Source organism: Condylostylus longicornis, unplaced genomic scaffold (genome assembly GCF_029603195.1).
Source record: "Condylostylus longicornis isolate FDR11 unplaced genomic scaffold, ASM2960319v2 ptg000055l, whole genome shotgun sequence".
In the NCBI taxonomy this organism is placed as follows: Eukaryota; Metazoa; Arthropoda; class Insecta; order Diptera; family Dolichopodidae; genus Condylostylus; species Condylostylus longicornis.
The window spans coordinates 10,542,769-10,557,516 of NW_026578024.1; the positions used below are offsets into that span (position 1 = coordinate 10,542,769).

Below are 14,748 nucleotides of genomic sequence, written 5' to 3' on the forward strand. Positions count from 1 at the left end.
ATGCACACAATTTTGAACTCGTTAATCTCATAGTAAAATCTTCCAAATGATTTATAAATCAGTTGAATTGTAGATTAGTACATGTTAATAATAATGCATAAAATTTAGAATTCGCAAAAATTTTCCACAATTGAAAAGAATTGCTTTATGATTGAACTATCGCCTATAAAATATTCTTCTTAAATAATAATTTTCATATATGTACAATACCAGGCTTATTCATTTTTGAAAACATACATAAAAATCCTTAATATTAAATAGTACTGAAATATGGGTCAAGATTCTTAAATCTTCACAATGCGTTATTTCCCATTCTACACAATATTTTGCGTTAAATTGCATTAAAACTCTATTCAGCTCGGCTATGTATAAATTGCTGAATTCAGTTTAGTCATAATTTGATATACTGTTTTCCCAATACTGTTCTTGAGTTTCCTCTTCTACATTTATAATTCCGTTATAAGTAACTAATCAAATTCTTTTAACAATAAATTAACACTTAAATCAATGTTAGTGTGTATGTAATTTGAAATTCGAATAATTTTCGAAATAATATTTCGACCATAAAAATGTTTTATTTCCAATTACAATTTTAGAAAACAAAAAATTTTTTTTTTATTGAGCATGTGCATATAAGTATGTGTGAAAAATAAGAATTCATCCTATATAGAAAATTACTTTCTTTAGAAAGCACTCTTTTTAAACAAAAAAAAAGTTAATGGGAAAAATGAAAATATTGTACTTTATTTATTAGTTGCGGCTAAAAAAAATTTGTTTGTAAATGTTTCTATATATACATACAAATGAAATTCACTTGTTTGTACACACAACACACATATATGGAGATATATATTTATATATTACAATTATTATTTGAAATTATTAATTCAGCATTTGTAATTTTATATTCTCACTGCTTCCTATTGAAAAGTATGCCCACTCTTACTAGGATAACTCAGATGGCCCTATCGAATGGTTTTAACAGCCAGATTTTACTTCTCAAATCAATAAGTCAAGATATTTGCAAAGTTTCTGTTGTTCCAAGAGTCAAAATGCCAATATAATACAATATAAATACCGATAAAAACACCCCCCATCCCATGGTGAATCCAATCCGGAACCGCTCTTCGCATTACTTCAGATTGGACCGTGCTGTTCTTTTTCGTTATAAAACCTATCTTCCTTTTTAATTCTCCTCTTTTTAATTTTTCACGCCTTAAATTATGTCGCTTCTACCTCGTCTGCTTCCGCGGAGTATTTCAGTCTCTTCTTCTTGCGTAACACTACTTCTATGTATTTCGCTATTACGATTCAATTATCCTCGCTCTCTAGCATTTGTCCCAAGATATTCTCCGGAGTCATAATTGCGTTGGCTGTTTCTAAAACTCGCCGTTCAGTTTCCGCAATGCTGCTTTCCCCATTCTGTGTAGGTAACCTGAAAATATCCATGACCCAACAAAAACTTCGTGATGTAAAAATTAACTTCACTATACCCACGCCCAACCCACCTGTCGAGGTCAGGTATCAATCTAGCTCTCCATCTACTTCTGTAGTTGTTGCACCAGCGTCCCTTCCATATCTCCATCGTCTGTACTCTCGCCTCCGCTGCCGCTTCTTCTTTGGTGATGTTTTGATTTCTTGTGTAGATTTTTATTTTTTCTAGCGCTAGCAAATCAATCGAACCTGTGCGATAGGATCGGGTCGAAGGTAAAGCTCCTCTAGGTTGTACCGACGATAAGCGCTTCCTGCAATATTCTTTGTTAAGTGCGTCTGCCCACACTTCCGTAATCTAATCGCCTCTTAAAAGGCGCCAGACCACCAATGTTTGCCATTAATCTGCTTAGTTGCTTCGTTACAGTTGCGACCCCATCTGCCGCCTGTTAGATATGCTGTCAGAAGCCCAATCTTGTATCCAAGTTTATTCCCAAATATTTAACTGCCTCCTTTGTTCGAATAATTTCCATGCCAGCCTGAAATGATATGTTGGTTGGTATTCTTCTCTTGGTAATGACTACTATCTCACTGCCACCTCCAATCGTCAATCACTCGTACATGACATTCCAAAGATCTGGACCCAACACTGATCCGTGAGCCTCTCCTGCCGTTATTTCCTTCTCCTAGTTCTGTTCTCTGTTTCGTAAATCAGGCTGCGATCCCTCAAGTAGTCGTCTATTATCCAGAAATATTAAATTCATGTTGAAGTACGTTGTTTATATCAATTCATCTTGCTGAGTTGAAAGCGTTCTTGAAACTTAGTGTTACTAATAGAGCTATTTTCCTGTTACCAGTTGCTGCAGAGCCAATAATTCTGGTGATTTCGCTCAACGCGTCGATAGTAGATCTAACTTCCCTGTATCCGAACTGCTTGTCTTCAAGGATCCCGCTGCCGAAATAGCTCCCTGCAATCTGGTTCTTATAAACCCCTCAAACAATTTCCCTGCCGATCTTTATTCAAAGTTGATTTTATATATCAACTGTAAAATTTATAATATTTTTAGGCACGATTTTCTTTAAAATTCTCATTTATGGTTGACCACGGAGATCTTCTTGCGAAAATTTAATATTAAATTGAATATTTGTATGTTATATTTAGAATAATTTCGATATTTAATGTTAATTAGAATTCGACGTAATTGTTAATATCACACTATTTGAAAAATTTTCACAATTCCTCCCACAATTGGTAATTTATAATTTAATTATTGTTTGAATAGTAATATTTTTTTTTCATAATATAATTTTATAAAACATGGGAAGTTTTGAGTAATGAAAGGGTACCAGTTCTCCTTCACAATTTAAAAGGACCATGTATTACTCTACAATTTTATGCGATAGACTCAAAAGTCTTGCATCTATGAACTGAATTTTCCGAGTGAGCCAAGTGTTGTTATGCAGGTATATGAATGTGGAAAAATAAAGAAAATTGTTCTTTCCTTGTAAGCAAAATAAATAACTTGTAAAACAGATTTAAGATTGCTAATTGAATCAAATCGATAATTTTTCAGACACAACTTGTATGCTAGTGTTAAATAAGGAAATTTTGAGACTATAAAATAAAGGTGCTACACAATTTCAAATTTATACATTATAAGTACAATTAAAATTCTGTTTTTTTTTTTATTTTCCAAATTGAAATCATTCCTTTAATAAAATAAATTACGTAGTATAGTATACATTTGTGTATTCATTCTAGAGATATTAATTCAATATGAAAATGGTGTGCAGATGCTATTTGTTAACCACTACAACAACAACAAAAAAAAACATAATAATGATAACGAAAGAATCTTTTTAACTATTTTCTTTTAAACGAAATTCTGATCTAAGAATTTTACTTAATCAAAGTTTTGCAAAAAAAAAAATATTAAAAAAACGAGAAAAGAAATAGAGTTGACCTTGTCAACTCTGTGATACCCGTACGAATTTGTTATCCTATGTGCGAATAACTAATGTGCTATAACTAACTATGGGGCAGACTATGACTTTAAGTTGCCGTATTACCATATTAATTTATGCAAAATTTCAGTACTATGTGTTATTTAAAATACTGGTTGTGCCAAACTACTATTGATGTTGTATGGCAGCTACCAGAAAAAGCCAAGAAATTTTAGCGAATTTTATCAAGCACATCGGCCCTACTAATATATTCACTTGTGTGAAATCTCAATATCACAGCTTTTATAGTTTCTGAGATATAGTCAAATAACTTTTGAAGTTGTATGGCAGGTACCAGAAGGAGCCAAGTAATTTCTACGACTTTTACGAGACACATCGGCCCTACTAATATATTCACTTGTGTGAAATCTCAATATCACAGCTTTTATAGTTTCTGAGATATAGCCAAATAACTTTTGAAGTTGTATGGCAGGTGCCAGAAGGAGCCAAGTAATTTCAACGACTTTTATGTGACACATTGGCCCTACTAATAAATTTGTTTGTGTGAAATTTCAATACCATAGCTTTTACAGTTTCTGAGATATAGCCAAATAAATTTTGAAGTTGTATGGCAGCTACCCGAACCGGTACCCCGATCATGTCCAATTTAAATAGGGTTCTGGCACTTACTACAATAAATCATTTGTGAAAATTTGGTGAACTTAGCTCAATTAGTTTTTGAGTTATCGTTCGGACGGACGGACGGACGGACGGACGGACGGACGGACGGACGGACGGACGGACGGACGGACGGACAGACAAAGCTAAATCAACTCAGAATTTGACGCTGATCAAAAACATACACTTGAGTCTATATCTAACACCGTTATTTCTTAGCGTTACAAACGGTAAGGCAAATTTAGTATACCCTTCGAACATACGTTCGTACGGGTATAAAAACTTGCATAAATATTATCGTTATTACGCTTAGCACTTTGTAAAAATACATTTACATTTACACATATACCTATTCGCTTCATAAGTACACCATATACTTATATACATCCACACATATCTATAGTGTAAAATGTACGTTGAAAAATGATTTCTTTTTTTTTTTTTAATTTATTAAAATTTCGAAAATTTTTGCAAAACAGAAAACTTTTTTTTTTCAATAAAGAAATAAAAGAAATAAAGAAGAAGGTCTCGAAGAAAAATTTCAAGAATGTCATTATACCCGTACGAACGTATGTTCGAAGGGTATACTAAATTTGCCTTACCGTTTGTAACGCTAAGAAATAACGGTCTTAGATATAGACTCAAGTGTATGTTTTTGATCAGCGTCAAATTCTGAGTTGATTTAGCTTTGTCTGTCCGTCCGTCCGTCCGTCCGTCCGTCCGTCCGTCCCAACGATAACTCAAAAACTAATTGAGCTAAGTTCACCAATTTTTCACAAATGATTTATTGTAGTAAGTGCCAGAACCCTATTTAAATTGGACATGATCGGGGTACCGGTTCGGGTAGCTGCCATACAACTTCAAAATTTATTTGGCTATATCTCAGAAACTATAAAAGTTGTGGTATTGAAATTTCACACAAATGAATATATTAGTAGGGCCAATGTGTATGATAAAAGTCGTTGAAATTACTTGGCTCCTTCTGGTACCTGCCATACAACTTCAAAAGTTATTTGGCTATATCTCAGAAACTGTAAAAGCTGTGGTATTGAAATTTCACACAAATGAATATATTAGTAGGGCCAATGTGTTTCATAAAAGTCGTTGAAATTACTTGGCTCCTTCTGGTACCTGCCATACAACTTCAAAAGTTATTTGGCTATATCTCAAAAACTATATAAGCTATGGTATTGAAATTTCACACAAACGAATACACTAGTAGGGCCAATGTGTATGATAAAAGTCGTTGAAATTACTTGGCTCCTTCTGGTACCTGCCATACAACTTCAAAAGTTATTTGGCTATATCTCTGAAACTATAAAAGCTATAGTATTGAAATTTCACACAAGCGAATATATTACTAGGGCCAATGTGTTTGATAAAATTTGTTAAAATTTCTTAGCTTTTTCTGGTAGCTGCCATACAACTTAAATAGTAGTTTGGCACACACAGTATTTTGAAAAACAGACAGTATTGAAATTTTGCATAAATTAACGTGTCCCTTAGTCAGTTATGGCATCTTTTTTGCACACAGGATAACAAATTCGTACGGGTATCACAGAGTTGACAAGGTCAACTCTATTTTTTTTCTCGTTTTTTAATTAAAATTATAATACGCTCGTCAACGCTTTTCAAAAGAATAGAAAAAACAAGATGCGACATGATGTTTTATTGTTAAAATTAAAAATAGCAATTTTATAATTGTATCATAAATTTTGTACTGAATTTTTATTTTGCAATGGTAATTTTTATTAATCGGAAATAAATTTTATACACGTATATATGTAGGTCAACAGGCGCTCAAAAAGCGAAGTGGTTCAAATTATTAAAAATATTAATTCATACAAGAGGGCTCAATTCTCTGACGTTTTAAGAATTGCAAATTAATTAAATTAATTGTTTAAGTTTTGAGTGAGTCAGAAAAGCGTAGATTAAAGGATTACACCACAGCAATCGTAATAAATAATTTTACATTTTACATAAGTCACGATTACGTTTAATTGGCTTCAAAAATAAATTTCGAAAATATTTTATTGTGAAGATTACCTCGGATCTGACAACTTTTTTAAAATTGACTAATTCATAAAGCGAATCATTCAAAAATTCAACACGTTTTCCATTCAGAACCATGAAGTTCTGAAAGTGCGTTTTACGATATGAAGTGGCCTTTAAAAAGAACAAATTTAAATCAAAGTTAACATTACCTCTGCTTTCATGTTGAAACTTAAAGACACATGTATTTGACTAAAATTCGAATTTCTTCGAAAAAAATTTAATTCTGACGCCTTAAAGTAAATACGCTGTTGAATAGGTTAAATTAATGTGTGCATGCAACAATCGAATACCTTTAAGATAAAAGCTTAAAAAAATCTTGTAGTTTTTAGGGAAAACTACATATTTTTTATTTTTAAATTTTTAGGGCCATTTTACTAATTTTAAATAAATATCCAAATCAGGCTAACAATAAAAAAAATTTGTAGTTGTTGAGTTTAGCTTGTACTGAAGTAGGCTATAACTTATGTTTATTAGCAAAATTAAAACGAGTTAAAAGTTGTATGGTGAATGGACGCTCATAACTCAGCTGAATTCAAAAATTTATTTCTTTTTGTATATTTTTGACTTCCAAATGATAATAATTATTGGGAATTAATGTCTTTGTCATTTTTTTTTATTTTTGTAGTAAAAAACATTTGTCCAATGTCCATACCTTTGGTATCATGTGTCTTCAAAAAATATTACGTTCGTTTGTAACTTTATCGGCGTTAAACAAATGTATGTTGTAAATATTATGAAAGAACATCTGATGTGTTACCACAGCAGTTAGTTTTTTGTTAACATAGAAAAATGGAAATTTGGCTCTTAGTAGATGTTTACCTTAAGCTATCGGAATTCCCTGAAAAATTCGTCGGTTAGTTCTACTCTCAGAATTCAAATATTAAATTTTTAGAAATTCCGTGAATTAGTCATAACTGATATAAAAAATATAAAATAGGGCTCTATTAAACGTCTCTTTCCGAACCCTGCAATCCTCAAAAAAGTTTACGAAGTTAATGTATATAAAATTTGGAGTTAGTCCGCGGGTTTTTCTTAAAAATTATCAAAAATATGACATCGATCCAGTATCCGAAGCCCGACAAACTGCCAAAATTGATCAGTCCGTATTCGACAAATTTGTCCATATACTCCGGCAGACTGACATACCAATATCTCGTTAAAAATAGTTTATTTACGTTTTTTCACCATAGAGAAGTAAATTTTTTCCGAAAACTCAAAATGTAAAATTTAGTTCCATCACATAACCTTCCTTATTGCATGCAATGAGGTTGTTAGAAATATAAGTTCTTAATACACAATATTCCTAACAAAATTGCTTGCCTGTTAAAATTAGACTACTATACATTTCATATAATACTGGGGAAATTTTCTGTCTTTAATTTTACCCACAACTTTTTATGTAACTTAGCAAAAGAAAAAAAAATTAAATTTAGCTGAAATCTAAAGTTTGGTAACTAACTTTACAAGAAATTTATAATGACTTTTCAATTTTAAAGGTTGAAAATTTCAAGGGTTTTCTCAAAATTTATACAAGAAATAAAATAAGAAAAAGGAAAAAACACGCTTTAGGCTACATTAGTCTACACAAAGTATACAAAAATTTTCTTTAGAATTTTTTTCTTTTTTATTATTTCGAATAAAAAAATTAAAGAACATCTAAATGTAATAAAGTTAAATAAAATTTATTTTTAAAGGCTAAATCTGAAACGATGGTTTTTTTTCTAAAAATCTTTCTAAAAATCTCTTGTAAAATTAAAAGATTTCAATTGTTTTCTTATGGGTATGGGATGCCAATTGAAAAGATAATAATATTTTTTAAGGGAAAGAAAATTTTTTATTGGTTTGCCGTCATTACTGCTTGGGGTGATGTATATACATAGTTAAATTTATACTTGTAGTTAACCTTAATTATTCATTTGTACACTTATTTAATATGTATATATATATATTGCTTTATTTCAAATAAAATGTATTCCATTGAATTGCAATTTATTAAGAAAATCAGTAAAATTTTCGATAAATATTTGAGTTGATGAAATGATGTAGATGAATGAATTTGATTTGTTGTAATATTTCATTGTAAAAAATAAAATTTTATATGTTTACAAAAAAATGTAAATGACCATTAAATTAAGAAAACATTAAGAGAAACGTTAATGTTGCTCTTAATGTTTTCTTATAATTAATGAAGAGTTAAGAATAAACATTGCTAAATTTTATATGCACTTTTTGGAATACAATTAGTTTATTTTTTACTTACTCTATTATATATAATAGAAGATATTACGGGCATAGGACATAATAAGATAATGGAGGCACTGAGCACATTAGTGGCCTACTTGTAAAAATGACATTTCGATTGAAATTGATTGAAGTATTTAAAAATTTAATTTTTATGAAAATTTTTAAAAAGCAAAAACGAACTTATGTCAAAATAAAGTGCAAGGAGGAGTTAACTAAGTATTTTGAAAATATAGAACAATTCTTTATTGAACATATGCCTTATTGAACACAATAACTCATTTTTGCAAATATGTTAGACAGGCCAGTAATGTACCCAGCGCCTCAATTGTGATCGCACCAAATTTCATTATCTAGTTTTCACCGATTCACTTACACGCTTTTCTTTATGTTAATAGAAATGTGAGTAAAAAGAGAGAGAAATGTGGAAAACAATCTAGAGTGAGAGGTCAGTTTGTTAGCTTGGCTATTCGTAATGTCAATATGTCGGCTTGGCTTACCTTAAAATTGCAATTTTAGATGAATCAATTTTTTGAAACTCATGCTCAAATTTTTGTAACGAATACGATGTACTCAGACTTTAAATGGACTTCTATCAGGGTTTCTGTATAGGTTTTTTCTTTTAATGGAAAAATAATATCTATATCAGTATAAATATTTAAGCCAGTTGTAGAAAATAATAGGTTATCAATCTTGAAATTCTTGAAAGTAAGGTTCTAGCATAAATAGATTTATTTATAATATATTAAAATTGAAAGCTTCATTTCGGAAATTTTTAATGCGGGCGATTATGCAATTGCCACATAAGATCTTTTCCGTCAAAATTACAAAATTTTCCAACCATATCTCAATTTGCTTCTTTCCTCGTATACATATGTACGTATACGGCAATGTTTGAATGTATGTTCATTTGAATTGAAAATCACGATTGTAAATACTTTATTATGACGCCATTACTTGTAACAGCAAATTATTTTATTAAATTAAATATCTTGTTGATACAAAAACTAATTATTGTCATTTGTTTTATTTTTTTCAGGAAATAAACAACACACTGGATTGCAATTCACAAATGATTTGAAAAACTTTATATGTATACCCATATACATACATAAATACAACAAGAAGAAAAATCTGAAACCATCATTTAAAAAATAAAAACATTGCCTTATTATTTTCATCTTATCATTTGGTATTCCGTACCAATAAACATACACAACACTCACAAAATCAGTATAAAGCTAATAAAGTGGTTTTAGTGTCAATATTTGTTTTTAGATTATGTCGCAAAAGGAATGAAATAAGATGTAACAACATTTTATATACATACATATATAAAATTTATAAAATCTGTAATTTACTAACTAAAAACAAGAAGCGAAGAAAAAAAAACGAGAATACTAAAAAAAAACGTTTGCAGATTGACACCGTCAAAAGGGAATTATGGGATGTTATCAGAATTGTGCTTGCAATCGGTTTCTAATTTCTGAAAAGAATTTCGAGACAAAAATGAAAGGATGATCTTATTTAGTGTTTTAAAAAGAAAACAAAAGCAAAACCAAGGATAAATTGAAAATTTTTATCAAGGACTCTTTTATCAAATAATAAAGGTGTACTATAAATAATTTTTATCACAAAATATTTATGAAATTTTTATTTTTAAAAAGCGAATGTGAATTAATAATGTTTAAGTGAATTTTAAATTTAAATATTGAATGAAAAGCACAAAAATAAAAAAAAAATTATAAATTAAAAATTAAAAAAAAATAAATATATATAAAGAAATTATACAGTTAGAATTACGTAAAGAAAACCACGTAGTTTTGCAAGCAAAATAAAAAAAGTTTAAAGTTATTATGTTTTTACAATGAATTTACCTTCCGACATTTTAATATTCTTATTCATCAACAATTTATTTCGAGGTAAATAATATTTTATACTAAATTGATTTTTATTATCTTAAATATTTTTCATATTTCTTCTTTTAGGTAACACAATTTTTTGTCAAAATAATATACTTACACTTGTTGTTAAAAATTTCAATAAATTTTTGAACTCGGGAAGCCGGAATTCACTGTTTCGATATATTTCAGTCGGGTGTTTTTGAGACGCGCTATTTAATTAATTGGTAATCGTTCTTAGCTTTCCCGAAAACAAGTTGAATTCAATTTTTTTGAATATTGACTTTTACTTAAAAATGGAACTGAAGAAATTGATGATATTAGTTGTTGTGTAAATGTGTTCTTTACATATGTGTTTACACAATGACGGTATAGTTATAATTATGTCGGTCATTTTAGTCATAATTATAATATAGATTTTTTGAAAAATGACGCACCTTTTAATGAATCACGTTGTTCTTGAATAATTCAAAAAGAATACCGGCGCCAATATATGAGTCTGATTTTTAAATTTATTATTTACACTTCAGTTGACGTGACGTATATGTTTTTGATTAACAAGATTGTGCTATATTGTGCTATGGATTTAGACTATAATAAGACAGTACAAAGAATAAATGCAGTATTAAGATAATTATGATTCTTTTAAGCTCACTAGAACGTAAAAAATTGTGTAAAATAGAATAATAACGTAATACCACAACTCCAATCAAAATTTTTTTTATTTTTCGAAAGGTAGTCGTCGCCGCCATCGTGATAATCCTGATGAAGTATATTTCACCTGGACATAAAATCTTATTTATCTGAATAAGTAGCTATTTTTGAGTCCAGAACAGGCACGTTAGCCGTCAAACGTTGCTCGTTTATCACTATAAATCAGTGATTACGCTTAAGTGTACCAATTATAATCGAAGTAAATTCAATTGCATTAGCTTAAGATTCAATTACCAGATTTGCTTTTTCTTAATGCTTGGCTTAATTTAAATAAGTATATGGTTGTGGTTGCCGTTTTACATGTGTAGCTTGACAAACGGCACCGCTGACAAACTCATTTTGCCCAGTTCAACGTCATATGTATTTTCAAACAAAAATTTATCAAGCATACTGATTCTCAAGCACCTTGTTCACAAAAGTTTAAAAATCTGACTGTAGCATTAAAGTTTCTTTACTCATTCGTGGGCAGTATTTTAGAAATACTCTAAAAATAGTCGCGGATTCTGTTGAAAATTTTAGAAGAATCTTAAGTTATTACTTTAAAAAGGAATATCGTGTTATAACATCTATGAAAACGAAAAAATTTTCCATAAAGAAAAAAATGAAAATTAAAGGTCTTTAAATATGTTTATACAGTCTTGGATTAGCTTTCTATTTTATTTTATCCTTGTTGCAACATTTGTTGTAAAAATAAATACTTAAAACTCAAGTCAAATATTTTTAGAAAAAAAAGGTAATTAACAAAATATTTAAATTTTCTTTTAAAGGTTGTTGTCTCTTTTACGTTATAATAGCAATAATAACAAAGATTGATCTATAAATTTATTTGAAAATAAAATCTAATTGCAAAACCTCATCTATATATGTATGTATGTCATTAAAGAGCAAATTAATGGAAGACAGATGGGAAAAAGTCAAAAAGTTAATTGATTCTCTTTATAAGTTGGAAAAATCTTTATAATATGTTATTTTTTTTTAGAGAAATTAAAATGAGAACTTTGGGGGTATTGTATTTGTCTTTGGCTTTTATTGTTCTTTACTTGCTTTGATTTTCTAATATATATTCATTATATGTATGTTTGTGTCTTGTAAGTTAAAAAAATTAATCTTTAATGTTGTTTGTTTATTGTAAATCTTTGTTTTTTTTTAACATCAAATATTTTTTAAATCTTGAAAGCAGAAATGCATCAAAGATTTTCTTAGTTGAAGAGATCTATGCACATTTCGTGTACAAGTTTTTATATAAGTTCGTTTATAAGCTGATAAGATTTTAAAAATGTTATCTTAATCTAAAAGCATCGAATGTGAATAGGAATTATTTATTATAATTATACTTTTGGCACATTTGGAACAAAATTGTAGAAAAATGTGCTTAATTGTCTAATTTCCGTTCGTCTTTTTATCAAATGTCTTTGTTTTGCTTGCTGTTTGTTTACAAAAATTTTAATTGTTATTACTTAAAAGGCTGCTATTTTATCCGCAAACGTATTTCCTTAGGAATTTATTTCTCTACTTAAAGAAAACTTATCGTGTCGTTCACCCTCCAGTAGAAAACCAAAAAATGACATTTTTAGCACTTTTTCAAAAAAAACTATTAAAAAAATTGCTTATTAGTTTCACTCTAACCATCTGTCCGCCCGCGGACATGTTTACAAAATTTCTGCCCCCTAAAGATAGAAAGCTGAAATTTCATACGTAAGTAGATCTTTAGTAGCGACTTATTTCCGTTGAAGAGAATTTTTTGCATATCTTCCCCCCTCTAAAAGTTACAGTTAAAAATTATTGGGCAAAGCCAGAAACAGGTTTTAAATTCTGCAAACAAAAAAAAGTATTGGCTGGCTTCTTCTACCGCGGCATACCATATTTGAACTTTAGAAAAACAAAGTGGCCGTTAAAATTCACCAATCTTGGCATTATATATAGAAAAATATAATTATTTTTCTTAACTCGGGGAATCGACCCTTAAATTCGGACATTATGTTAACGCTTCTTTCACTTTTTTTTGTATGCATTACTCATCCTAAATGTATGCAATTTTTGAAATATATTCATATATAATTCTGAAATTCGAAATTTTAGTTATACAAAATCGTATATATTAGAACGTATTCTTTTTTCCTCTTCTACCGAACTACTGTCTCACAAAAATAGTAAAATTTAAATTTTTAATAACTTTTTCAGAAATTTGAAGCTTTCCAAATTTTTATGTGTGCAAAGAAGTATTTGTAAATATTTTTCTATTAAACAAATTAAGATGTTTGCCTCAACAGATAATACCAACTATTTGATTTGAATACTGTGTTAATACGTACGCCTACTTTCTGATAAGGTAAATGTGCTTCTTTTAAAAATTGCTGATTTATTCTGAATTTTAAAATGGAAAATATTCACTAGAATTGATTGTTATATTTCAAAACAAATGATCATGGAATTTGGCAGAAATTTTGCGAATTTATTTTAATTAATTTGCCAAATATTTCAATTATATCTTTCTGCTCAGAAGATTTGAAACGATTTCTCAAATGAGTGTAAATATTAAAAGTGATTTTTTAAGATTTAGACCTCAGATTTATTTCAGTATAATTTTTTAATTTTACAATGTCTTATTAAAATTCATCATTATTTTGGCCATCTAAACTTTGTTCAAACAAAAACAACTTATTAATCGCAATCACAAATGTCTGTTAAATGCATTAATGAATTGTATAAAAAGTGTTAAAAACGACACAATTGTATAAATTTGTATATGGAAAATTGCTTGTATTTTTGTATTTCAATTGAAAGCACAATAATCTATGCAAAATGGATTTGCAAATAACAAAGCGTTAAAAAAGGATAAAGTGAATCAATTTGCATTAACCATGCATCATATATAAAATTCATATTAAACGTTTTATCATATTAGCAATTTAGATCTTCAGTAATAGATCAATGCACTAAATGACTTCTTGATTATTCACTATGATTTTTTATATATGTACTTTGATGATTGAATAAATTTTGATTTGGTATTGTAAAATAAAAATGTTTTTGCATTCTTGTTATTTGAAAAGAAAAAAAATATCAATATTGGCATATATGAGAAATTTTTATTGAGTTTTAAAAACATTGTATAATAATGTGAATATATTTTGAAAAATAAGTTAAGGTTATTTTGATCCAACCATATATAGTTATCGCAATAAATTCAAGGGAATTCTTTTGTAGTAAAATAATAAAATTGAAATTCTTTTGTAGAAAAATGATTTAAAATAGGACAATAAACTAAATGGTTCAATAAGTGGTTCAATACAAGTTTTGTTAACAATTTCAGTTATAGTTTGCGTTATCAGAATCATTTTTGCTTTGGTATTTTCGAATAAAATTTGAGTTTGTAATTTTAACATAGAACTTAAATAGTACCAAAAATATAAATTTGCAAAAGCTCTAAATTTTTTATTTGATATAGCTGTAAAATTGTGTTGCATTTTTTTTAATATAAATTCAAACTTACGTCTTTGATTATCCTTTTCCGTGCCCCATATGTTGCATATATCTGATTAAACGTTATCAATTACAAAGGCGTAATGTTCCTCATTTTATTTGTTTTGAAAACTACAAACATGCAATATATTTGCAAAATGTTAAATTAATATTATTCTATGTATTTTTTAAATTCTATATAATTTGTTAAGAGGATAACGTAATATTCTCCTCTACTCACTCATGGCAATTTAGTCCGGCAATATGATTGTATTAAGTAAAAATTGTTTTAAGTTCGTCTAGTAGTCTTCTACGTATAATG

General features: G+C 28.8%; 1 protein-coding gene across 1 annotated transcript in view; it reads left to right on the forward strand.

Annotated features, from left to right (window-relative positions):
* LOC129611822 (uncharacterized) overlaps positions 1-14,748 on the forward strand; it is a 30,905-nt gene that overhangs the window by 2,743 nt on the left and 13,414 nt on the right. The window contains exon 2 of the mRNA XM_055525196.1: positions 9,389-10,271. Coding sequence (XP_055381171.1) covers positions 10,217-10,271 — 55 coding nt within the window. The 5' untranslated portion in view covers positions 9,389-10,216. The remainder of the gene's footprint in view (positions 1-9,388; positions 10,272-14,748) is intronic.